Source organism: Ursus americanus, chromosome 18 (genome assembly GCF_024610735.1).
Source record: "Ursus americanus isolate L20-20 chromosome 18, mUrsAme1.1.p, whole genome shotgun sequence".
In the NCBI taxonomy this organism is placed as follows: Eukaryota; Metazoa; Chordata; class Mammalia; order Carnivora; family Ursidae; genus Ursus; species Ursus americanus.
Genome location: NC_142144.1, coordinates 24,754,546 through 24,780,216, shown reverse-complemented (window position 1 = coordinate 24,780,216; position 25,671 = coordinate 24,754,546). Strand labels below are relative to the sequence as shown.

General features: G+C 40.3%; 1 protein-coding gene and 1 long non-coding RNA gene across 5 annotated transcripts in view; one reads left to right on the top strand and one right to left on the bottom strand.

The window, feature by feature from the left end:
- Positions 1-20,465, bottom strand: part of LOC148108571 (uncharacterized) — a 182,850-nt gene extending 162,385 nt beyond the window's left edge. For 2 of the 3 annotated variants that reach the window (XR_015727357.1, XR_015727359.1), the window contains exons 1-3: positions 20,201-20,465; positions 16,324-16,395; positions 4,704-4,817 (exon numbers count right to left, since the gene is read on the bottom strand). This is a non-coding gene — a long non-coding RNA (uncharacterized LOC148108571). The remainder of the gene's footprint in view (positions 1-4,703; positions 4,818-16,323; positions 16,396-20,200) is intronic. The other variant, XR_015727358.1, reaches the window with a different exon arrangement.
- A 60-nt stretch (positions 20,466-20,525) lies between these two features.
- RAD23B (RAD23 nucleotide excision repair protein B) overlaps positions 20,526-25,671 on the top strand; it is a 43,028-nt gene continuing 37,882 nt past the window's right edge. The window contains exon 1 of one of the 2 annotated variants that reach the window (XM_087869495.1): positions 20,526-20,997. In XM_087869495.1, the coding sequence (XP_087725621.1) occupies positions 20,932-20,997 (66 nt within the window). In that variant the 5' untranslated portion in view covers positions 20,526-20,931. The remainder of the gene's footprint in view (positions 20,998-25,671) is intronic. The other variant, XM_045780261.2, reaches the window with a different exon arrangement.

Sequence of the window (25,671 nt, the reverse complement as noted above, 5' to 3'; positions counted from 1 at the left end):
ACTTGTTATTACTTTAAAAACACCCCATTACAATAATTTATTGTGAAATCTTATTCATGTTTGCTTCAAGGGCTGTACTTGGAGCCCCAAAGAGCCACCCAGGGGCACAGGCCATGGACTGGCCATATTGCACTGGGGGATCTTCTAAAATTTTATTATGGACATGAATTTTCATACATTCTCCAAATTAGGAAAAACAGTAGAATGAATTACCGTGTACCTATCTTCTAGCTTCAATAATTACCAAATTATGGCTGATCTTGTTTTATCATTACCCCCACCCCCTTCCCATTCATCCAACCCCACATGGAATTTCTGAGAGCTTTCAAAGAAAGTTATGGAATCTTATCCTGTGACAATAACAACTACTCACCTTCCCTCCAGGAGACTAGACTTTCTCATAACCTCACAGCATGAGCATAGCCAATCAAAGAAGAGGTGAACACATTTTCCAAGGCATTCTATTTACATGCTCAGGGTTTTTCATCAATCATATGAAAGAGAGTGACATTTTCAGTTCAAACTAAGGTGACTCATCAAGCCAGAGGGGTGGGTCATTGAGGACTATGACACCTTCCAGTCTAACCTGTCCTTCGACTGTCAACACCTGTATAGTCATCCTGCCATAAATCTCTCCCTGACCCTTCCATAATGAAAGATTGTTTACCAAATCCTGAACCTTACCAGTAGAGAAAGAAATGGTTTCAATATTTACTGCAGGAATCCCTAATTTTTGGAGAGTTTGAATTTAAATCAAATTCAAAATCAAGTCCATACCTTTACTTTAGAAGTAAAGCAATCCATTGGAAAAGCATTGGGAGAGAGAGACATTGATTCTTTCAACCAGGAATTCTGCAGTTATCAATTTTTCTTTCTTTTTTTTTTTAAAGATTTATTTATTTATTTATTTGACAGAGATAGACAGCCAGCGAGAGAGGGAACACAAGCAGGGGGAGTGGGAGAGGAAGAAGCAGGCTCCCAGCGGAGGAGCCTGATGTGGGGCTCGATCCCAGAACGCCGGGATCACGCCCTGAGCTGAAGGCAGACGCCTAATGACTGCGCTACCCAGGCGCCCCAGTTATCAATTTTTCTTAAACAATCAAGCAAGTCTCCAAAGATGTATGTATTAGGGTGTTGTTCACAATAAATTGAATGTTAGGAAAATATTGGACACAATTAATTATCCAACAACAGAAGGTTGTGAAAATAAATCATGGAACATCCACACGATGGAATATTATGAAGCCCTAAAGAATGATGGGGAAATATTTGTGATTTATTAAATCACAAAAAAGTGATCGTTAATAAATAAATTATAAAAACAAAAGAAATGACAGGAGAACCCACATATTAAAAGACACTTGAGAGACATATTAACCAACTGCAGTATATATCACCTTTATAAGTCCACGTGTGTACACATGTGGGCGCACACACACATGGAAGTTGAGAACATCTGAACAATGACCATATATTGAATAATACTATGGCATTTTTATGATAATTTTTTAAAAGTGATAATGGTATATTATTATTTCTTAAGCTCTGTATTTAGAGATGAAATGTCATATCGATAGTGCTGTAAAGCGATAGGTGAAACAAGATTCAAAAAGTTTGAGGGTTCATTATACTCTAGTCTGTCCTTACGCATATGTTTAAAATTATGCACTGCAAAAAATATTTTGAGTTATAAAACAGTATGTATACTGTGATCTTATTCATTAATTTATTTTAGATATCTTTTCTCTTATTCTTCTCTATAAAACATGACTTAGCTTTTTGACATAGACATAATACACTGTTTGTAATAAATAAATTATTTAACAACTTGAACTAATTTACGCTAGACATTAATCACCCACGATTTGCTGTTTTCCCATTATTTCTAATACATCACTGAACTTAGTTCATAAACTGTTAAAAATAACAAGTTAAAACGGTATTGTCTCAAGCTAAAATTGCTGATCTTCTATTAAGCTAAGGCCCACACATCAATATGAACTGACTTTTCTCCGGTGGCCTAGGAGCAATTCATGCCTGAAGCAAGCAAAGAGATAAACACAACTCTTTTGAAATCCTGGGCTTTCAGGTTTCAGCACAAAGCTAAACTTTCATAGACAAAACAACGCAGAAGTAATCTCCTAACAGGTAAGTGTAGAGAAAAAAACAAAAACTTTATATAAATGATTTAGATAGTTTATAAAATTCTAGGGACCATTTTGCCTAAATTAGCAAGAAAATGTGATTTTTCCAGGTACTAGTTTTGCTTTTGCTCTGTTAAGGTGGCTAGATTTATTTTGGATAGTGAAAAAGGAAGTCACCAAGAAACTACACTTACTAACTCCTAAAAGAGGCATTTAAGCCTTAAGTGGGGCTTCTAGAAAGTGACTGTAAGCAGATGAAATGGAATTAGGATAAATTAAAATATATTTATCACATCATAGCCTCTGTTGATGGATGTGTTGTGCTACATAACTTGCTCCCGCTTAAAAACCCAACCACAGCTCGTGTGTGCAGAAAAGAAAGCAGTTCGGAAATTGGACTTCTGTGATTTTGCTTGTGTCTCCCATGGCTCCAAATTTTTTAGCTGACTAGAAAATTCTGCTTGGCTTCAAGTGTTGGTCTCCCCTCTGTGGTCCTCTCAACGAAAGGCCCTGAACCCCATTTTAGGTAATTAAATTCTGTTTCGCTCAAGCTCCTGAGCCCCTAGTACATCTGTCCAGATAAGTCTTCACCTCAGTGGAGAGTGGGGTCTGCAATGGGCCTTCCGGCCCTGTCCTGAAGCCAGATGGGGGCAGGGAGCAGAAGGATTCTCCTCTGACCCCTTCTCCAATAGCAGCTCAGGTCATGTGTTTTGGTTTCCAGATTGCTCCCCTGGTCAGCACCCACAGAGAAGCCCCAAGTCTCAACCTTCTGCCTCCAATCGTGGTGCTTGTCCTTATCCCTCTAGTAACCACAGGCGGAGGTCTGGCTCCCTGCGTAAGGGACCACCTGGAACCACACTGCCCCCTGGTGGATGCTGTTCTTCTAGCCTGGCAATCCCTACAGCCAGCCTGCCCCTTGCTCCACTCGTGACACCCCAATATCTCCTTAGGTGGGAGCCGAACATAATTTGGACTGTGGGATATTCCTCAGTGGTGTGCTGACTGATAAATTTTCAGGGTTTTACAAGTTGGACTGTTAAACACAGCCATTATTAAAATTTATATTATATAAACATACAATTAATTTACATTAAAAACAAAGGTCATAAATACGCAAACTCATCACTTCTTAATAATCTTACTATATTTCGCTATTGTCTATGCTTGTAAGTTATTTACATCTATTGCTCTCTGGATGGTGGAAATGATTCCACTTTTCAAATCATGGTTAAATTGCAACCAGAGGTTGGCTATGGATACAAGGGTTCAGCAAAAATCAGTGAAAACATTCAGTGGGAATCAATTGGCTACATGGAATTTAAAAGAGAGTATTGTGTGTTTTATTATTATTTATAAATTGTGTGCTACACACCCTTTATATCAGTAAAATTTATAAATGGGTATCATTTTTTTTTTCCCAGAGAGCTCATTGTTAACCAGTTTGAAGCACACTACAGTATCCCTTCCTCCCACTTAGGGACAGTTCTATAGACCAATGAAATTCTCCTAGTTCTGTCACCTTGCATCACTACCTATGAACCAGTTAGAGTTGTTTTATCTTGTCCAGGTCAAAGGACATCCACTGGCAGAACACACCTGGCCTCTTCTGTTCCCTTACATATTCCCCCACCACCAGGGAGGTGAACTGACTTACCAGGTTGATGAGTTTAGAAGGGGAAAGAAGTCATGCATGGCCTAGCTCTTGCTTCTGTTCCTTTTCTTAGGGGATACCCACAGAAAAAGGCATCTTTCTGCACCTGGGGGAGGCTGCCATGTTCTGATGTTGCCTGAGGCTGATGAGGAAGTTGGTCTAATGCTGGAGTTTCATGTTGAAAACTCCACTTACTCAAAGATAGAAGTCAAGCTCTGTAAAGTAGCATTAATCAGTAAGAAGGGCCATATATTGGCCCCCACGATGACTCCTTTGTCTTAGAACTCAACTGGTTCAAAAATTAAATAGGAAATAGGAGTGCTATTTTTTGGGCCCCTTAGAAACTCCAGACACATCCTCCTCTGCCATCAGCCTTTGCTCCTGAGGTCCTGAATGCCCTTGTGGCTCAGCCCATATGTACTGGTACGCATAAATCTTTTCTAAGATTAGAAAACTTGAATGGCAAACTTATTTGATTCCAATTCCTTTTATTACCAATATGTATATGTGATGATAATAATAATGCTGACACAACTGGGCACCTTTTGTATGCCAGATATTGTACATACAAAGATAGACCCTGTCTGTAGAACAAGCCTTTTAATGACCTAGAGTGTTTAAATGACTTTCCCAAGGTCACAAAGTGATTGGGCTAGTTGTCCGATTGCAACGCCCTTGCTCCTTCCATTACATTTGCTCTTCCTTTTCTTTCTTCCTCCCACCCCCATCCCTCTAGTCTTCTGTCCTCTCCTCCCTCTCTCCTTCTCTCCTTCACCCATCCTTCTACTACATTCCCTCATTTCCATATTTTCTAGCCCTTTGACACAGAAAACTAAAACAGCATTTGAAACCTCAGATTGTAGTGTGCGCGTGCTTTTATATATATATAAAATCCTACAAAATCTTACCCCAACAGCTGGGCCCTCAAGAAACTTGGCGGCAAGCAGAAGGAAAATTGTGGCTGTCTATTTAGTATCCTCCTCAGGTTTCTGATGAGGAATGTTCAGCATCCATTCAAGGTCCTGGGGGAGGAGGTCACAAAGAAAACACTATGTGAGAAAGACCACAAGACTTCATCAAGCTGGGGTCTGTCCAGGCTTGACCTGGGGGCTGGGCTCTATGTAGAAAATGCAGCCTTTCCTTTAATGGAGTGTTTGCTGTTACCTCCGAATTAAGGTTTCTTTCCCTGGGGTCAATAGTTGTGTAATAGGTTCAGGGATTGAGCAAACAGTTTGCAAATTACTTGGGGAATGATTGAGGGAAGGGGAGGAATACACACACACACACACACATACATATTCTCAATGGGGGTAATATCACTCTCAGGGGGGTGAAAATTGGTTCTTGGGGGAGAAGGTGAAAAAAATCTCATTCTCTTCACAAATAAATCACAGAAAGTACCTACATACATACAGTACCTGAACAAGTACACGGTATTATCTGTGGTATTAAAATGTCATAGAAGGGATATTAAGAAAAACATGTCTAAGAACGGGGAGCAATTCTTAGGGGAGCAATAGTTTTTAATGGTTGAAAAGCACTGATGTATATAAAGAACCTAACAGAGTATGGACATATGGTAGGTATTCAATACATGTGAATTGTAGTTGGTACTATCATAATTAGTTGTTATTATGCTTGTCCTACAAACTCACTAGAGAACCATGTCATCCCATCATGGTTAGGGTGGAGAAGGGTGTACTGTGGCAAATTCCCAGATGAAGTTAGCTCAGGATGGGTCCTGCATAAGCTAGAGGTCTAGGGTTCTAGAAAATAAGCAGATTCTTGCACACCACTGGGCTGACCTCTGGGTGCTCAGAAGCACCTGTTGAAGTGTTAAAATCCAAAGAACAAGGCATGGCACAGATGACTGTAGGAAGCATACAGGCCAGCACAATGCCCACTTTAATCTTCTGGGGAAAGGAAACGTTCCCGAATTTGGTTTCTCCCTGGCCAAGTACTCCACCACCAAGTTTTGTGCACATGCCTTGTTTCTCCTGGCTTCTAGGAGGTACTCAAGAAATGAGTTAATATGGGGTTGGGGCCAATGTTAAGCAACTTCTCATGCATGCTCCATGTGCTCCGCAGGGTGGAGGAAAACTAAATAAGCCAATGATTACTCCTAAAACCTATGTTTGTGCTACTTTTAGCTTACAAAGTGGCTTCATACATAGCATCTTATTAAATCATCACAATGACTCTGTAAGGTCAGTATTCTTTCCCCCACTTGAAGGATAAAGAAGCTGAGGCTTATAGAGTTCACTTATTTGTCCCTTAGCTACCAAGCAACAAGTAGCACAGCAAAATTCCTTTCTACTGTACTACAGCACTTGTAATAATGCTCTCCTACAGAGGAAGAAGACACATGAAACGATAAAGCTAGGGAGGAAAAGCCAAGCACTGGGACTTGGGGACTCCCTTGTAAGGGAAATGGTAATGTCTGTGAATTGACATAATCAAGTCATGCAAGGAGGGGTGTAATTGTCATGGTGGATAAATCTAGTACATGGCCGAGTCTGCTGAGGCTGGTCAAAGGTATCAACTGCCAAGTTACAGAGAAATGAAAGCCCATTAAAATAGACTACGGAAGCATCTCAAGATGATGTGAAATTTGGGACATAAAAGACTTAGGGGCACAGATGTTTATAACAAAAATATGTTATGAAAAGTGAACCACTAGGTACACACTTGGTACAAATTTTTATGTCAGGGCCATAGCTTCAAATGTAGGAATGATGGATATTTGACTAGGAATGAAGAGAATTTTTCAAAGACTGAAAAGAATGTGTTTAGTCAGATACCAACTCATCTGGCCAAAGGAGCTGAAAATGGAAAACAGATGGGAAGGAGAAAAAAACACCTAGATTAAACTGAAATGGGTTTCCATGAATGACATTAAGGAGGGCCTGGGAAGAATTTCAACAGCGAGGGAGGTGCTGAGTGATTCAATAAGAAAACAATCGGGAAGGACATCAGAAAGAAAACGTAGGCAGCAGATGTCCAGATATCATGCACAGAACATAAGCAACACAGCAACTTTGATATTTGGCACAGGGTGACAAACAAGACCTCACAGATACCACTGAGAGTTGGTGAGATGGAACCGATTCATGGGAACACAGTGATAGAAGGGTGTGCTGTGCACAAAGACCTGTTGGAAGGAGATGGAGCTGCTCTGTAGACTGTGATAACAATAGATTCAGAGGACTCTCTGAACACTTGGAGGAAGATGAAAGAAGAGAAGAACAGAAGCAATGTTTTCATGGAAGAAGAGCTGAGCCACAGGGAGGAAAGCCACAAAACTGGCACAGCATACACAATGCAGATAACATTTGGATACTTCATTCAGATAAAAGCAGAGTTTTTCACTTGGCTTCCTAACAATTTCATGTCCTAAAGGGGAGAGGAAGTAATAGAAATAATTGTCTATGATTCCAACCAATGGGAAGAAGCCATTCTTCAGAGCGGAAGGGACGGGAACCTGGAAGAACATGGCCACATCATCTTCAAAGTAGGACAAGATTGAGCTGGATAAAATGTGTACAGAGGACTTTTGAAAGCTAGACTGCAACATATTTTTTTCAAAATATAGGCAAAATTCCACAAGTTTCCAAAAGAAGACAGAACCAGGAAGTGCTCAGAAATATGACCTTGGGCAACTCCAATGAGGAGGAAAAGGTGGGGAGATTCTTTAAAAAAAATAAAGTGATAACATAGAGCTCTTTAAGGTAGGATACAGAATGAACAATGAGAAAGATGGAGGCAAATGACAATTCTACAAGAGTGACATGGAACCACACAAACAGTAGCAGAAATGTTAAAATCCTGGAAGAATCAAAGAATGTAAGAATGGTAAGGACCACAGAGAGTGTTATGGGACCCAGGAAATTATGATAATGGGTGGTAGAAAGGATGTACTATTTCTCAAATGATGTCACATTCCCTTAGTCTCTGATAACGACTGCAACTGTGGGGCTGAAAACACAAAGGTGTATAAGAGTATGGTGAAACCCAAGTTTGGGGAAAACATTACTGATCCCTTTCGGACCTAATCTGGGACCAGACTATACATTTGCCTATCTCCAAACTTTCTTTTTACTTAGTATTATTAACCATATTTCAGCAAGTTGATCTTAAAATTCTTGCAGAAGCTACACGATGTCATTCTTTGGGTTCAGAAAAATTTCTTCCAATTGCATTTTCTTTTACTATCAGAGTTTTACAATTGGATACATTAACTGAAGGTTATAACTGAAGGTTGGTTTTAACTGAAGGCTTAACTGGCTACAGAAGGATAGTCTGTAAAGTCTTCAGCAGGATCCTGTTTATATCTCTATGCAAAGAAATCTTAATTAAGGTATTCCACCTTTACCAATGAAAACTGAAATATGTTGGAGTTTCTTAAGAGTTGTCTAGAGTAGTTTCTCTTAAAATAACTTGGAAAAATGAGTGTCATCTTTTATAACAACTATGGGGTTAGCCCATAATCAGTACACCATTTTATGAAGTTCAAGAATAGGCAAAACTGATCTGTGGGGATATAAATCATAATAGTGGTTGCCAAGATAGATGGGGCAGGGGTAAAATAGAAAGGGACCCTAGTGAACTTCCTAGGATGATGGCATATTCTATTTTCCAACTGGAATTTTGGTTACATGGATATATGCATTTGTCAAAACTCATCAAACTGTCACTGTCACTGTATGTAATTATCCCTCTATAGAATATATAAAAAGATATAATAACTCTGGGCAGTGATATGAAGAGGAAAAGGAATGATTTTCTATGGTGACTTGACAGTAATTAAATAAAGTTACCATAGTCAAGGAATCAGAGAAAAGCAGAGGCTCAGAGTTAGCAGTGCTCTCAAAGTAGAGCACCAACACCTTCGAGTTGTTAATTTCCCATCAGTAAAGTCTTCCATACTGCGGAGAAGAGGCATCATTACCTTTTATCCAAGTACCCGTGGTTTACAAACTTCCATGCACATAAATATCACCTTGGGTGCTTGTTAAAAATGCATTTTCTGGGTCCATACCTGGAGATTCTGATAAGGTAAATCTAGGTTAGTGTCTAGGAATCTGCATTTAATAAACACCCTTGGTAGTTTGATGTAGGAAGTCCATGGACCTACACTTTGAGAAACACTTCATTTGATAATCAAATCATAACACTAGCTACTACTTCCTCTAATTTAGGCTCTCCAGGCAATCTTCTGATAACAAAGCATTTTTCCATGCCTTCACAGAAAAAAATGTTGCTTACACCAACACATGTATTCCAGCTGACATGACAGCACTCTTTCTCATTTTAATAATAAATATGCATTGGTTTTGTATCTCAGTTTGATGAGCTTGGTAAATACTGGTTTGCCCCTTATAAATGGACGTGTTTACCATGTGGTACTGAAAAACTGCTTCTGCAATCGTGAGAAAGAGAAATGTGATTTGTGCCAAATTTACTGAGATAAAGGGTATTTCCAAAATTTCCTCTTTAAAGAAATTCTATGTTTGACATCATTATGGCTGCTATGTTATCTCTCTCTCTTTTTTTAAATTAATAAACTTTATTTTGGGGGGCACATGGGTGCCTCAGTCAGTTAAGCATCCTACTTGTGATTTTGGCTGAGGTCATGATCTCGTCGGTCATGAGACAGAGCCCCACATCAGGCTCTGCACTCAGTGGGGAGTCTACTTGGGATTCTCTCTCTACCTCTCCCTCTGCCCCTCCCCCAACTCATGCATGTGCACACATGCTCTCTCTCCCTCTCTCAAGTAAATAAATAAATCTTTAAAAAAAATAAACTTTTTTTTAAGAGCAATTTTAGGTTCACAGCAAAGTTAAGTAGAAAGTACAGAGAATTCCTATATATCCCCTATCCTCCACCCTAACACCACCTTTCCCACTATGGACATTCTGTACCATGGTTGTACATTTGTTATGTTCAATGATACTACACTGACACGTTATTATCACTCAGAATTCATAGTATAAATTAGGGGTCCACTCCATGTTGTACATTTTATGGGTTCTAACAAATGTCATGTTCTTTTAAGCAACTGAACTTAATAATAAACGTGTATAAATTAGTATTTTCATTTTAAACTTAATTCTATGGATTTTTCAATGATTTGTATTGGGGCTTTCTGGTTCTAAATAAATGTTCATTATTGACATTTTATAAAGTGGGAACATATAAAAAAATTACCAGTTATTCTCCTACCCTGGGCTAAGCACTGTGAATATTCTAATTTTTTTTCAAGTCATTATTCTGTCTTTATGTACATGTATTTATTGTGGTGGTAATGGTTACTGTTTATTTCTTTACAAAACTGGGATTACACTATATGAACATCTCCTAACGTTGTATCATTATATCATATTTTAACAGTAGTAACTCTCCTCTGATTTTATTTTTCTTCTTAGCATTTATCACCACCTTACATAATATATTTGTTTGCCTAATTATTTTCTGTCATCTCCCGAATGACTGCTCCAAGGGAGTAGTTGTTCCATAAGAGACTTCTGTTCACTAAGAAAACCCAGTACCTATAATAGTGCCTGACACACATTATTTACACATATTTGCAGAATGAATGAATAAATGAATGAGTGGATTTCATTGTCAGTAAATATGCTCCAAAATCATGACTTTCAATGACTAAGCAATTTTAACAAATGTATACAACATAATTTGTTGAACCATTCTTCTAGCATTCAACAGTAAGGCTACTTCCACCTTCCAATTCTTATTATTATAATTTACAATGATATGTAAATATTACTTGTAAAAGGGACTTCATATTTCTGAATATTTCCTTAGGAATAATACTTAGAAATAGAGTGACTATGTCAAAAATTATAAAAAATCTTAAAGACCTTTTCACATATTGCTAGCTTCTAAGAGTGTGTAGGGGACTGGAATATGCCACCCCAAAACATGCTACTTTGACATAAGGATTATTTTGAGCTGGAGGCAAATGAGAATTGCCAGACACAGAAAGAAGTCTATCCAGAGCCTCCCTTATCTGACTAAAAGCAAGAACTTCTGAGAAATGAGGACTGCCATAACTCCCCCTTCCCGGGGAAGTTTTATAGCCATGAAAAAGACAGAAAGCCAAAACTGAAGGGACCTGTACAAACAAACCTACTCCATTAGTTTCTCCCAAATGGTTACCTTCCCATAGTTTGCCACCCTAAGAAGCCTATAATCCTTTTCCTTTATCTTGTCACTTCTCTATGAATTTATTGTGCTTTGCTAAGATGCTATATAAACCCAAGTTCTAACCACCTCTTGAGTTATTCATCACTGAGTTCTCCTATGTATATATGCAATGCAGGTGTTAATAAAATTCTTCTGTTTTTCTCTTGTTAATCTGCCTTTGGTTGGTCTAATCTGCAGGGCCCTAGCCAACAAACCTAAGATGGATAGAGGGGGAAAAGCTGTTTTCCTCCACTATAAGTGTAAAAGAGGAAGCCACCAGGACCTTTAAAGCTTAGATTCAAATGGCACAGCATCACTCTCACTGATCTAAAGTCCAGCTTCAGGGGCGCCTGGGTGGCTCAGTCACTAAGCATCTGCCTTCCGCTCAGGGCGTGATCCCAAGGTCCTGGGATCGAGCCCCACATCAGGCTCTTCCGCTGGGAGCCTGCTTCTTCCTCTCCCACTCCCCCTGCTTGTGTTCCCTCTCTCTCTGGCTGTCTCTCTGTCAAATAAATAAATAAAATCTTTATAAAAAATAATTAGAAAAAAATAAAGTCCAGCTTCGATGTGGGAGGGGACTATACAAGGATGTGAGTGCCAACAAGCCTTGTTCATTGGGAACATTTTTTATGTAACTATCACATCACCCTTTTTGGTTTTCCAGAGTTCTTATGGCTTTTCTTTTAATTGGATTATTTCAAAAAGATTTGGAGGAGAAAAAAATAATGAATTCTTCATTTTAATTCACCATCTCCAAAGTTAGAAGTTGAGTATGTGCCTTGAAAATGGCTATGTACATTATTTTGGGGCAGTTCTATCATTCTCTTTCTATATATACGTATCGTGTGATACAACATTTACAATAATCCTCATTCTCCAATCCTGTCAATATCACTTAATTGAAAAAATATATTTTTCTTTGACAGTGAAATCCCTTAGAATAAGTATATTCAATTCCATAATTCAATAAACATTTTTTAAATGCCTATTAGGAGCTGATCCTACAGCTAAGGTGCAGGGTAATATTTTCAACTCAATAGTCAGTAACTACAAAACATTTATTTTTTTAAAGTTCACTGAGCTCTTGTTAAATGCATGGTACCGTAAGGGATATAAAGGATTGTAAGACACAGTCCTCTTCAAGGGGCTTTGCAAAATGGAAAATTATCAAATGTAATAAAAATGAACATCAAGTATCCACATGCAAAAGAAGGAAATTGGCCCCTCCATAACACCATGTACAAATTTGACTCAAAATGGATCAAAGACCTAAACATAAGATCTAAAACTATAAAACTTTTGGAAGAAAACATAGGGGAAAACTTCATGACGTTGGAAGTGACAATTTCTTGCACATGACACCAAAAGCACAGGTTACAAAAGGAAAAACAGATTGGACTTCATGAAAACTAAAGAGCTTTGCACATCAAAGTACACTTCTATGGTCTGAATATTTCTGTGCCGTCAAAATTCACATGTTGAAATCCAAACCTCCAAGGTGAAGGCATGAGGAGGTGGGGCCCCCGGGTGGTGATTAGGGTATCAGGGCAGAGCCCTCATGAATGTGATTACTGCCCTTATAAAGGGGACTCTAGAGAGAGCTCTCATCCCTTCCACCACATGAGGACACAGTGAAAAGACTGCCATTTATGAACCAGGAAATGGGCTCTAACCATGAACTGAATCTTCCAGTACCTTGATCTTGGACTCCCCAGCCTCCAGAACCTCGGGAAATAAATTTATTTTGTTTATAAACTACGAAGTTTACAGTATTTTGTTATCATGGCCTGAATAGAGTAAGACAGATACTATTAATAGAACTAAAAGGCAACTCACAGAATAGGAGAAAATATTTCCAGATCGCATATCTGACTAAGGATTAACAACCAGAATACATAGAGAACACCTAGAATTCGACAACAACAACAACAAAAAACCCAATTCAAAAATGGGCAAAGGAATTGAATAGACCTTTCTCCAAGAAAGATATACAAATGGCCATGAAGCACGTGAAAAGATGCTCAGCAGGATTTGAATTCTTGAGAGGCAGAAGTGATTTGCCCACCACATCGGCAAAAAAAGGAAATTACAGAGATTAAGTGTTGGCTCGGGGCAGGGAACTTGGTCATCTCAAACAGTGTTGATGGGAATGTACACTGACACAGCAATGTGCATAGAATTTTGGCAGGACCTATTAAAAATACACAATTTCTACAACCCAGCAACTTTACTTCTTTGCATCTTTCACAGAAAAATTGTTAGACATGTGCACAGGGGAGGGAAACTGAAGCACGGGAAGATTAAGTAACTTGATCAGAGTCATCTTATAATTGACATGAGGGTTAAAAGTCAATCTATTAGGCATTTAGAAAAACACCTGGGCACATAATAAGAACCACTAATTGTATTTTTTCCATGAATTTTCTGTATAAACCTTTTATGCTTTTGCTTAATTGGATCACAATGCTTTTCTTTCCAATTTGTGAGTAATTTATATATTAAGGATATTAAATTTGTCACATGTTGGAAATATTTTCCAGTTGGTTGCATGCTTGTTATTCTGGTTACATTGTTATTACATCATGAGGTCATGAAATCTTTATGTAGTCAATTCTATTAATTATATATAATTATATATATGTCTACATATAATTATATATGTAACTAGTTTATTAACTAGAAATTATAAAACCAATTTCACATAACAATAAATACATAAGAAAAGATGTATCAGTGGGACAATTACTATCTAAACTTCAAACACTTTGGGTCCCAGGGCTCTTCTTAATTAATATATAGTATAACAACTCTGCAAAACACAGGCGGGCATATATTGCAAAACCAGAAAAAATCAACATGGGTCCACAAAAAAGGAACCCACACTTTCCATTTGAAGTTTAAAAAAGATGTTTTTTAAATGCTCTAAATAAAGTTTCTTCAGAGAAGCTCATAGAATTGTATTAATTTATTCATAGTTTCCTTTATGATAATATTCTAATTCTAATACAATTTGCAGAACATTTGGCCAATACACAGATTAGATAACTGGCTATGGAAAAGAGATAGAGCCGAAAAGATGCTGAGTCCCTGTGTCCATCACCCACCCCACCCAGAGTTTATCAAGCCTCACTGCCTTCCTGGAGCCTGTCCCAATGCCAGAACATCACACAGTTACTTGCTTGTTTCTCTTAGGAATCTCCTGAGGGCAGGGACAGCCCCATCTACATAGGGCCTGGCGTATAATTGCTTCCCAAAGAATATTGGAGGATAAATGATAATAAACTAATTAACAAATAAACATGATTTCAACAAAAAACCAGCTATGATTTTTAGCTCCAAAGACAAGCCAGGTATACTTGAAGTAAATCATGAATTGAAATGAATTTTAGCTGGAAATGAAAAAGTCTGTCAAATGAGAAACAGAATGTTGAGCTAGGAAAAATGAGAAAACAAAAAAACCAAAACTGTTTAAACATATTGAACTTTAGCAAAAGATCTATTTCACAATTTATTGCTAACAGTTTTCCTAGTCTTGCAAAACTAATGAGAAAATCAGTTCAAATGAGAAAAAGGAATGTTGGGGTTGTGTAAATGATACTGTTTAAACATAAAACATGTGAATGCCAGGCCTTTGCCCCACTGGCTGGCTGACTACACCATTAAATCAACTTTTCAAGTCAGTTAGATAGCTAGGCTGAGGAAAGCAGTTTCGGAGGTATTCATGTAGAGTGTATGAGAACTGAAATTCAAGAAGTTAAGAACTATATTGCTAAATAGCTTTCCAAAAGGTTGTAAACTCACTAGCAAACTATGGAAACATCTTTCCCACACACTTTTGGTATTTGGGGAGGTGATGGAGTCTTAATTGTTAATTTTAACACAAAAGTATCACCTTGTTTTAATTTGCTTTTATTCATGGGTGGCTCAATTTTCCTTTCATTATTAATTGAGTTCTGGTTCTGTTTCCAGGCACTTTTCCTGGTGCTTTAAATATGTGAGGGGGCAAAGCAGACAAAGAGCTCTGTCTTCTAGCAGGAGAGACAGACACTGCACAAGAAACACAACAGATAAATAAAGTAGCGTGTTAGAAGACAGTAAGTTTAATAGGGGGAAAAAAAGGAAAGCGGGGTGAGGGACACGAGAATGCTGGATGGGGAAGTGTGGGGGCATTTTGTCATATTAAGTAGGATGATAAAGGGGTCAGGGTACATTTCACTCAGAAGGTGAAATTCAAACAAAGATTGGAGGAGGTGAAGGAGAGGGTCTGTCTATCTACAGAAGTGTTTCAGGGAGACAAGAAAAGACCAGGGCGGGAGTGGACCTGGCCAGTTCAAGGGACAGTAAGGAGGCCAGTGTAACTGGAACACAGAGAACTTGGGGAAATGTGTATCTAACAAAGTCAGGAAAGTAATGAACAGGAGGAAGGAGGAAGGGCATTGTAAAGACGGGATTTTACTGATTGAAGTGGGGAGCCATTACAGCGTTTTGAGTGTAAATGAACTGATCTGGCTACTGGATTTAGAATAGAATTTAGGGATGCAAGAGTAGAAATATGATGGGCACATGAATGGAGTGACCATCGTGGCAGAGATGGAGACTAGGCATCGTCTCTTGGCATCTAGCTACCATCACCTCTGAATATCCAAACTGCCAGAAAGAGAGACCAGTATTGAATTCTCAGTACTATTATTCTTTGAATGATCAACCTGCCACTTAGTGGGAAGTTGACTGCGTTGGGTCATTTGCATACTGGAGGGCCCATTTGTTCTCACAAGAATAGACGTTTATTCTTGGTGTAGGTTTACATTTCCTGCCAGCAGAGCTTTAGCCTGTATCACTGTACAGGAGTTCGCAGAGTACCTGATCCACAGACATGGAACCCCACCCATCGTAGCATCCAACCAGGGGACCCACTTAACAATGGAGGTTTGGGAGTGAGCCCATGATCATAGGACCTGTTCGTCTTTTTATAAACCGCCCTCTCCAGAAGAGCCAATCTGAGAGAGCAATGGAATGGCTTGCTGATGGTACAGCCGAAGTACCACCGCAGAGGCAATACTGTGCAGGAGGGTTTCATTCTCCAGGATGCAATCTACACACTGAATCAGAGAACCCTATAGAGCACTCTGTTCCCCAGTAGGAAGACCAGCTGGGTTTAGGAACCAAGGCAGGGAAGCAGGAGTGGTTCCATTTACCACTCCCAGTGACCCACGGGTACCTTTCTGCCCCCTTGGAGGGGCACCCTACAGAAGCAATGACTTGTGTCAAGAACACTACCAACCACAAAGAAGAATAAATTCCCTAACTTCACTCTTTTTGCTCACTCCTCTCTCCTGCAGGGACTCTCCAGGAAGCCAGTTGTGGTAGTCCACGTAGGTCAGCCTTCTTGGAACCAACTGCTGGGCAAAGAAGAGGGAAGAAAGAATGATGGGGAAAAGAATGAAAGATATCTGGCACCATACTCTGTAACAACTCTATTTCTTTTGAGCACTACTGATCCTCTTCATTTGCTTTTTTTAAAATAGCATTTGTCATCCGATAGGTTATAAATATCTTTGATTTTTAATTCATTATCTCTTTATCTACTATTCCACAAAAATATAAACTCCATGAGGGCAGGGACTTTGTTTTGTTCCCTACTGTATCCCCAACACCCAGAAGAGTTCCTGGCATAGACAGTCTCAATAACTATTTGCTGAATGAATGGCTTGAAGTCTGGCATTTTTGCTCTAGTATTTTCTAAGTCCGCAGTTGCTGCATCTCGGCTTACTCATCTTCTTCCCTGAAATCATTTGACTGATTTCCAAAAATGCAAGCAAAATTACATGGCTTGGTCCCAAGTATTTGGACTCAATGACACCCATCCATCTTTTTATCTTGGCCCAATAGCTCTTGGAGAAGCCCAAGGCCTATCTGCCTTGCTCACAAGCATCCTCACCTCACCTGCCTTTGTGTTGGGAGGGTTAGGGGTGGGGTCCTATCATCTGTCATGTCAACAATGGGACTCTAGGTAAAAGCACCTACGTCTAACAAGGAGGCGTACAGCCTGTCCAACCTGAGCTATTGGGCCAAGAGTGGTTATGTCTGGCATTCAGTTTTTTCCAGAAATTAAAAGAAAACGGAAACAACCTTTTATCTGAACACTGTACTTTAGAAAATAGATCAGGTGATCTTTCAATTGGCATTTAAAATCTGTTGCCACAGCTATTTGGGGGCATATATTCTTGTATATATCTAGACTATGTCTAAAGACACTCAAAACAATTATTATTTCTAGGAAGTGGGCAGGGGGATTTATTTTCAATCAATCCCTTTCTATACTGTTTATTTATTTTGCCATGAGCAAAAGATTTTTAAAAAAATATACACTAATATATGGAGAGGCATCTCTCACCTCCCTTTTTCTGCAGATGGATAATAGCAGTTGTAGCAGAAAAAGGTTTTAATATTATAACAAATAAATATAATAAAGTTAAAATGAATACATTTAATATTATACAAATTCTAATTTAATTATAATAGATGAATTAAATTTATAATAAAACTATAATAAATTATAAAATGGTTTCAGTTTCTTACAGCTGTTTGCATGTCAACTAAATTGACTCATTTTAATTAAAGTGACTTCAGCATTTTTTCAGCCAATGTATATAAAGCATTCACATTGTGCTAGACTCTAAAGATACCATTCTGGACAAGACTGACACAACACCTGGCCTCATGGAGCTTACAACTGAGTTGGGATTCAGTCAACATACGCCACTGAGCGCCTGTGTTCCAGGCACTGATCTAGGTGCTTGGGAAAGAGCCGTGAGTAAGGCAAGTGAGTTCCTCTAACCAAAAAGCAGAGATGGGAACTGAGTAGTAATGTGAGACAGACCATAAACAAGTTGAAAAATAATAATTTCAGGTGGATCCATGAAAAAATTTAAGCCAGGGTAATGCTGTACTTATCTCATGGAGTTTTGTGGGGGCTCAAATGAGATTATCCACATAAAGTGGATAGTGCCTCACCTAAAGAGTTAATATTTGTTTATCATTTATCATTGCAGTTGTTGAAGAAGTCCTCTCTAAGGAAGTAAAATATGACCTGGAATTTTAAAAATGAAAAGGAGTTAGCCATTAGAAGATTTAGGAAGAGAGAGTTTCAAGCTGAAGTGACCTCAACTGCAAAGTCTTACAGGTTAGAACCAGCTTAGCCTGTTTGAGGTCTGAAAGAAGGTGCAGAGGGATGACAGTGAATGAGAGGGAGAGAGAAGAAAAGAGATGAAGCCAGACAATTTGGCAGGAGTCAGATCATGTGAACTCTTCAAAGCCAGGTAAAGAGTTTGAACTGTATTCTAAAGTGTAATTAGGTATTAAGAGTAGATGTGACATGATTTGAATTATGGTTGAAAAAGACTACTCTGATGCTGGGGAGGCTGCTGGGGGAAAAGAGGAGAAGCGGAGAGACCCGTTGGGAGGCACATGAAGGATAATGATGGATTAGCCTAGGGTTGGAGAATTAGAAATGGTGAAAATGGCTGAATTTGGGATATAATTTGGAGAATAAAATTGATAGGACTTGATAATGGATTACATGTGGTGGGTGAGGAAATAGGAAGAGAGGAGAGATTCAGCAGGAAAGATGACTAGATTTTTGGTCTGAGCACTTGGTGGTGCCATGAACTGAAATGGGGGAAAACTGGTAAAGGGGCAGGTTTCACGGGGAAGAGAGGTTCAGAGAAAAATCAATGGTTCTGTTTGGCCATGATAGGCTTCAGACGCATGTTATACTCTAAGTGAAGGTATTGTGTAGGCAACTGGCTAATTTTATCTACAGCTAAGGGGACAGGTCCAGGCTGGAGGTATTTCAAAATAAAGGACAAGATGAGATCACCTGGTGACTAACAGTAGATAATACAGAAATACAGAGGGCAGAGGATTAGATACTGAACTACAATAGACGGAGATACGTGCTGTGAAAGGGGAAATGCCAGGTTAGTGGAGACGGAAGTTGGTCATGGAAAGTTCCATGGAAGAATTATATCTGAGCTCTTAAATACAGGCAAAACCGAACAGTGACACTGTATCAATCAGGATGATGGCACAGATATGTAATTTGCAACTGGTCACATGGTTAGTGATCTAACTGTATTTTCCTTTATACTTGAACCACCTTATGTCAAATGTGCCACATGGTACCTTATTAAGAGGCAGAATAGCCCAGCACCTAGGAGCACATGCTCTAGAGTCATTCTGCTTGGGTTAAAACGCTGGATCTGTCACTTGCTAGGTGGGTGACTCCAAGCACATTACTCAGCATCTCTGTATTCCACTTTTCTTATCTGTAAATGGGCATACTACAAATAGCCAACTCCTTATGGGATTCTCACTATGTTCCTTGCCTTTACATACATTATTCAATACCCCCCTCCAATAATCAATGGAGTTGAGTGCTATTATTATTCCTACCTTACTGAATAGGAACTGGAAGCATATTTACCCATTCCACTAATATTTATTGTGTGCCTGATGTCAGGCACGTTTCTCCATGCTAGAGATACATCAGTTAACACAACAAAATCCTCGCCTTTGTGCAGCTTCAGTCTCGGGCTTGGAGGAAAAGATGACATAATAAATATCTATATTATATGGTAACTGGAAGATGATAAATGCTACGGAGATAACAGAGTAGGATAATAGAGCTAGGAAAGTTGCGGTTTTAAGCCAAGGATCAGGGTAGACTTAACCGAGAAGGTGATATTTGAGCAAAGAGTTGAAGGAGGCGAGACAGTGAGCCGCCCGGCCATCTGGGTAAAGAGTACTCGGAAGCGGGCACAGCAAATGCAAACGCAGGCCTTTAGGCGGGAGCAAGTACCTAGTACCCACCAACAACCCCAAGAGCCAGGGAGAGGCGGGAGAGGCGGTGAGAGGCAGGGGCTATGTATCCAGTTTCCAGAACTGTGACTTTTACTTCTCGGTGACGCGACACTGGGCAGTTCTGTCCACGGACGAATGAGAGAGCTTGACCTCCTTTATTCGTCCTTCTACTTAGGCCCAAGGTTCACCTAGGCAGTCCGGCACTGGGGTCTGTACTCTCAGGACTAAAGAATCAGAGTCGCCACCACAAAGGCTTATCCACACAGCAAGCGCCGGGTAAGCGCCGGCCCAGTACCGTGGTTACCACAAGCCTTTCTCTTAAACCCCGCCCCAACCTACCGCCCTCCAGTTCCCCAGCTTCAGACTTCGGCATCCACTTAGCGCGGTCTCCACGTAGCGCTTCCCCGGCTACGGGTTGCGCAACTCTGCCAGCCGGGAGGAGTCCGGACGTAGGCGGAGCAGCGGCGGGCGGGAGAACGCCCCAGCTGCAGACGCCACAGGGAAGCCCCGAGAGCCCTCCAGAAGCCTACTGACTGCGCCTGCGCACGCCCGATCCTGGCCGCCGACATTCCAGAGCCGCAATCCGCCCCGCCCCAATTCCGGGGCGGAGTTCTTGGCCGCGCCTGCGCACAGCCTCGCCGCACCCTACGCCTGCGCGCTTCGCCAGCCCGGCCCCATCCCCCAGATTTTTTCGGGTGGGGGAGGGGGCGCGTCTCGGCGAGTCACGTTGATGGCGGCCACCAGCCTGTGGTGAGCTAGCGGATTCTCTGCTTGTCTCGCAGAGCCCCTCGTGCCTCTTGCAGACTCACTGGCCGGCGCCGGGCGCGTGAGGAAGCACGGCGGCCAGAACTCGCGAGGAAGGCCGCAGTCGCGGAGGTAGCGGCGCGGCCCAGGTCCAGGGCTGGGGGAGAGGCCGCTCCGCAGGGCGAATGTGACAAGCCCCCACCCCCACCGCCTTCCTCCCGAGGACGCGAGGAGCGCGGGCGACCCCGGGGCCCCGCCAGGCCACAGACCCCGCCCAGCGGCCAGCACCCGGAGCAGGCCCAGCAGCGGAGCTGCGCGCCGGCACCATGCTGGTCACCCTGAAGACCCTCCAGCAGCAGACCTTCAAGATCGACATCGACCCCGACGAGACGGTGCGAGCGGCTGGGACCGTGGGGCTCAGGCGGGGCGGGGGCGGCCGCGCGCGGGCCGCGGGGAGCGCGAGTGGCCCGCCGGGCCTGGGCGGTGGGCGGCGCGGTGATTCTGTGCGCTGGGCCGGGGCCTTAGCCCCGAGCAGGGCCCCGCAGCGCGGCAGAGTGGGGAGAGCCCTCAGCACACCCGGGAGTGCCGCGGGAGCCTGGGGCTCGGGCCTCGGGCGCTGGATAAGGCCTGCTGGCTCTGGACAGGGCCCCGGGTCCCGGCCCCGGCGGCCTGAGGCCCACCCGAGCCTTCAGAGTTCGCCGCGGGCTTTGTGGTCGGAGTAAGGGGAAGCAGTCAGCGGACGGAAGCCGAAGCCTGGTGGCAGATGGCGTGGAGCACACGGCCGCGGGGCACAGGAGGCCTGGGCCTGGGAATCTCTCGGTAGTGGGGCCAGAGGGGGAGGGGAGGTCAAGGCTTCCTCGGTGATGGAGTCGGCCTCTCTGGGTCCTTAGGTGCGGGAGGGAGATGTAGGCGTCGTCACTACCCCTGCGTGGAGCGGGTTAGGCGCTAAAGTCTAGGAGGTGGTAACTGGAGAGAATGAGCTTTAAGAAAAGATACTGGGTTCCGTCAGCCGCAGAGTGAAAGGTGAGTGGTGAGTGGAGAGGGGTGTTGAATTATTTGCCCCCTCCTCCCCAGAATTGGTAACCCTTTTATTCGCATATACTATTTTGAATCGTGTAGCCGCAGTTCTCCCGCCACCGAGCCCACACCCATACGTAGACTGCACTTCCAGGCCTCTTTGGTGGTGAAGATTTTTGTGTTAGAACCCTTCATGTCCAGGCTCAAACTCACCTCCAAATTAATGACTCCTCTTGTGTTAGAAGTCTTGTAATGTAGGTACTGGAAACCCTGCACTCTTCCCCCAGCCCCCAAATAATAGCATTTCAGGGGAGAAAAAAAGAAAATAAAAACTTTGAATCTCTTCCATTAAACCCTCGAACACTTCAAAAGTCCACGTGGTAGGTTCTCGTGCCATCTTCTGTATTTGTGACTGCAAAAAGAGCCACTGTGTTGAAGTCAGTACAACTTTATGCCGAGAATCTAAATATGCCACCGGTGTACATCTGCTTTTGTTTTGGAATTGTGGTTCTGTACATCATTAAGATTGTCATATTTAGTTTAAACCAGCTGCTTTCTGCCCATCTGTATTTAAAAAAAAAATAGTTGATTCTGGTTTTGGTGGAGATCAGGGGTCTTGGTGTTAAATAGATCAGCTCCATTTGTGCCTCTAACTTATTTGGTATGTACCTGCCTTTCGGATTAAATGGTATTTAGTTGGTGGTCAGTAAATGAAATCATTCGTTCATCAACGGATACCTTTGGGTGAGGATATAGTGTTAGGTTTTACCTGTCTCATTTAATCTGAAGTTTTGTGCCTCTTCAGTTATTTAAGAAACATAGTTCCTAGTCTTTTTGGAACTGTGGCACAAAATAATTTTATTGCAAGAATATGTGAACGTATGCTTTGTGATAAATTCTTAAAGGTACAGAAGATAGCAATTATAGATGAGAAACTTTTTGGTGTCCTCAGAAGTAATTGACAACGCTCTGTGGATTGATGTAACTAATAGAAGTCAAATTGTTCTTGATTTTTTTTTTAATTACTGAGTGTGTACTAATAAAGGTTGAAAGTTTAAAGTGCAGCCATCTGTTTAATGTTTTCAGGCAAAACTTTTCATAAAATGTCTATTTGACTTTGGTTCTTTGCAGTAATACTGGTACGGCAGGAACTTTACCAGCTTACAGTATTCAGAATTAACTCCAGAATTATTGAAACCTAAAGGAGGTTTTTGTAAATACTTGTGGGTTTATCGAAGTTATGCAGTAACTTTTCTACAGCTCCACTGAGTGTTCTATGATATTTGGATAGCACTTTCAGAACTTTGTGCATTGACTATCTTAGAGCAAATACTGTATTTGTATATATTCCTCACTGTATTTGTTGTTTACCAGTTTATTTTCAAGGAATGTTTTCAGTTATATGATTTATAAATATACTTCTAAAAGTGTATTTTCAGAAAGACCATTGTTACAGAGAGTGGCTTCAGGTTTTTGTTCCTATTTGTCTAAATATATTTTTGTTCCTACTTATATAAATATAAAAACTAACTTTGTTATTCTGGGGCAAGAAATGAAGACATTTAATTAGTGGTGTGTGGAGCATTTACATTAAAATAACTTGTAGAATTTCTTTTTCTTTTTTTTAAGTTGTGTGTTTTTTTTAAGTAATGTCTATACCCAATGTGGGGCTCGAACTTACAATCCTGAGATCAAGAGTCCTGCACTCTACCCTCTAAGCTAGCATGGTGCCACTTGTGGGATGCATTTTAATGGATTTAAATTTCAAAAATATGTTTATAGTGGTTTTTTAGATATCTATTTTTGATACAGTATTTAGGTAAAATTCTTGTAAGAAAAGAAACAATGAAGGTTAAAATAATACAGGGAGACTCTAAGAGTCCTGCTTTTTTAATTTGTTGTGGAAACTAGGTAACCAAGGATATTAGGAATAGATCTAAAATGGGAGAAAATAGCATTTTAGTGAGACCTGTAGGGAGAGCCACATAAAATGAACAGTTTTTGCTCTCCGAGACCTTGATTTTGGCTACTCAAAGGTTTGTCCTTATTTGATTTTTAACTAGAAGGAACTAAGAAAATTAAGTAACTTGGAAATGGCCAGTATAGAAACTCTCATGAGTTTGAGATGAACCAGGAACAAAAATGAATGCAAAAAAGACTGAGATAAGAGGAATGATGGGAGTGATTCATTTGTTGAACATGTATATATTTAGCGGTCTTTGAGTGTCAGCACTGGCGGAGTAAAGGCACATGTGGAATGTGGTGGGTCTTTGGGGAGCCTTATTGACCTAGTGGCTCAAAAGCTATAGACTAGATGTACAAAGTGGGGAAAGCAATGGAATTTGTTTTTATGTTGTTTGTATTTGCTTTAGTTTTTGAATGCTAGAAGTCCTCTTCCCCTTTTACAGCTGCCAAAATTTTAACACTTACTAGCCATTTTGTATCATTTACTTGACCATTCCCATGCACCATCTTTAGTGTTATCAGTTCAAGTCTTTTTACTATTATAATAGTAATCTATCTCCTCTTACCGTCAAACAATACAGAAACAAAATGAGGTTAGATAGGAAGACCGTTGCTATAAGAGAGTATTCTTAATTGTGTGAAGTTTTATTTTAAAGAGATTTACTGTAAAAAAAGAATAGGGAGAAATTTAATTTCTGTAAAGTATTCTGTGATGTCTAATAGACTGCTACTTGTATAAATGTCTTAAAAATTCTGAAAGGTGGTGATGTAATGGATGGACATAGAGAGGAAAATGGAGTACACAGTTTTTTTTAAAGCTCAAATCCAGAGTCACTTAGTTTTGTTTTGTGGTTACTTCAACCCTTAATTAAGAACAGGTATACTATAAACCAAAAATTGAGATGATCGTAATACACTGCAGATTTTATTCTATCACTAAAAATGAAGACAAGAAAGAGTATGTGATATTCAGATTTAATTCTTCAGTATTCTGACCCTTGTCACTGTTTTGTGCTTTCAGTAAGTGGAAAAACAAGAGTAAGTTTGAGATTAGACTTTAAATGAACAAGCTGAAATGCAATTATAATAGTACATAAGTGACATCAAAGCTGTTCTATGTATCTGTTGGAAGTTTTGGATAAAAGAACTGTAAAGAGTTGTTTTAGTTATTATAGATAGCACATTTAGTGTACTATATATTAATGTGTAAAGAATTACCTTGCTTTGTGGTTTATTTATATAATATTGGTGATTATGCTGTAAAATATTTAGTACTTGTTCTGTATATGGTATTTGTTAGCCATCATTTATTAGCAACTTGTTCCTATTGTGGTTTATTATATTTTAATATAGTAGTGCTAGAGAGAGTACTTTATTATAGAAGTTTCCTAGATTATTAATACATTAAGTGTAATAAATGTATTAAAATACTGTATCACAGGGGCACCTGGGTGGCCTAGTTTGTTGAGGGTCTGACTTGGTTTCAGCTCAGGTCACGATGTCAGGGTCCCGGATGGAACCCCACATTGGGCAGTGTGCTCAGCAGGGAGTCTGCTTGAGATGCTCTCTCTCTTTAAAATAAATAAACCTTTAAAAAACTATATCACAGAGATGAAATTGAGGTTTCTTGGCATATTGGTAAAACATAACACGGGAAGTACCTGGGAAATCAGGTCTGGTTTCTGCCAGACTTTTGCTCTTCCTATATCTAGCACGTAGTGGGCATTTAATAAACATCTTTTGAATGAATTGAAAATATTGTTTTAGTGATCCCTCAGTATTTGCTTGTTGATTCATTTCTTCAATATTTGTTGGGTACTTACTAAACATTCAGTCCTACTGTCATGGTGCATGTATTACAATGGCATAAATCGGTTAAAAAAACAAATTTTAATAACCAGATGATGCTGAGAGCTATGTAGAGAATTGAAATAGGGTGAGGTAATGTGATAGTGTATGACTGGGTGGCTACTTTTAAATTGACTAGTCACTGAAGGCCTTTTTGAATACAGTGACATTTAAACTGAGATCTGAATAATAATAAGTACTCAGATGGGGAAGAGTGTTTTCTGTAGGGAAAGACC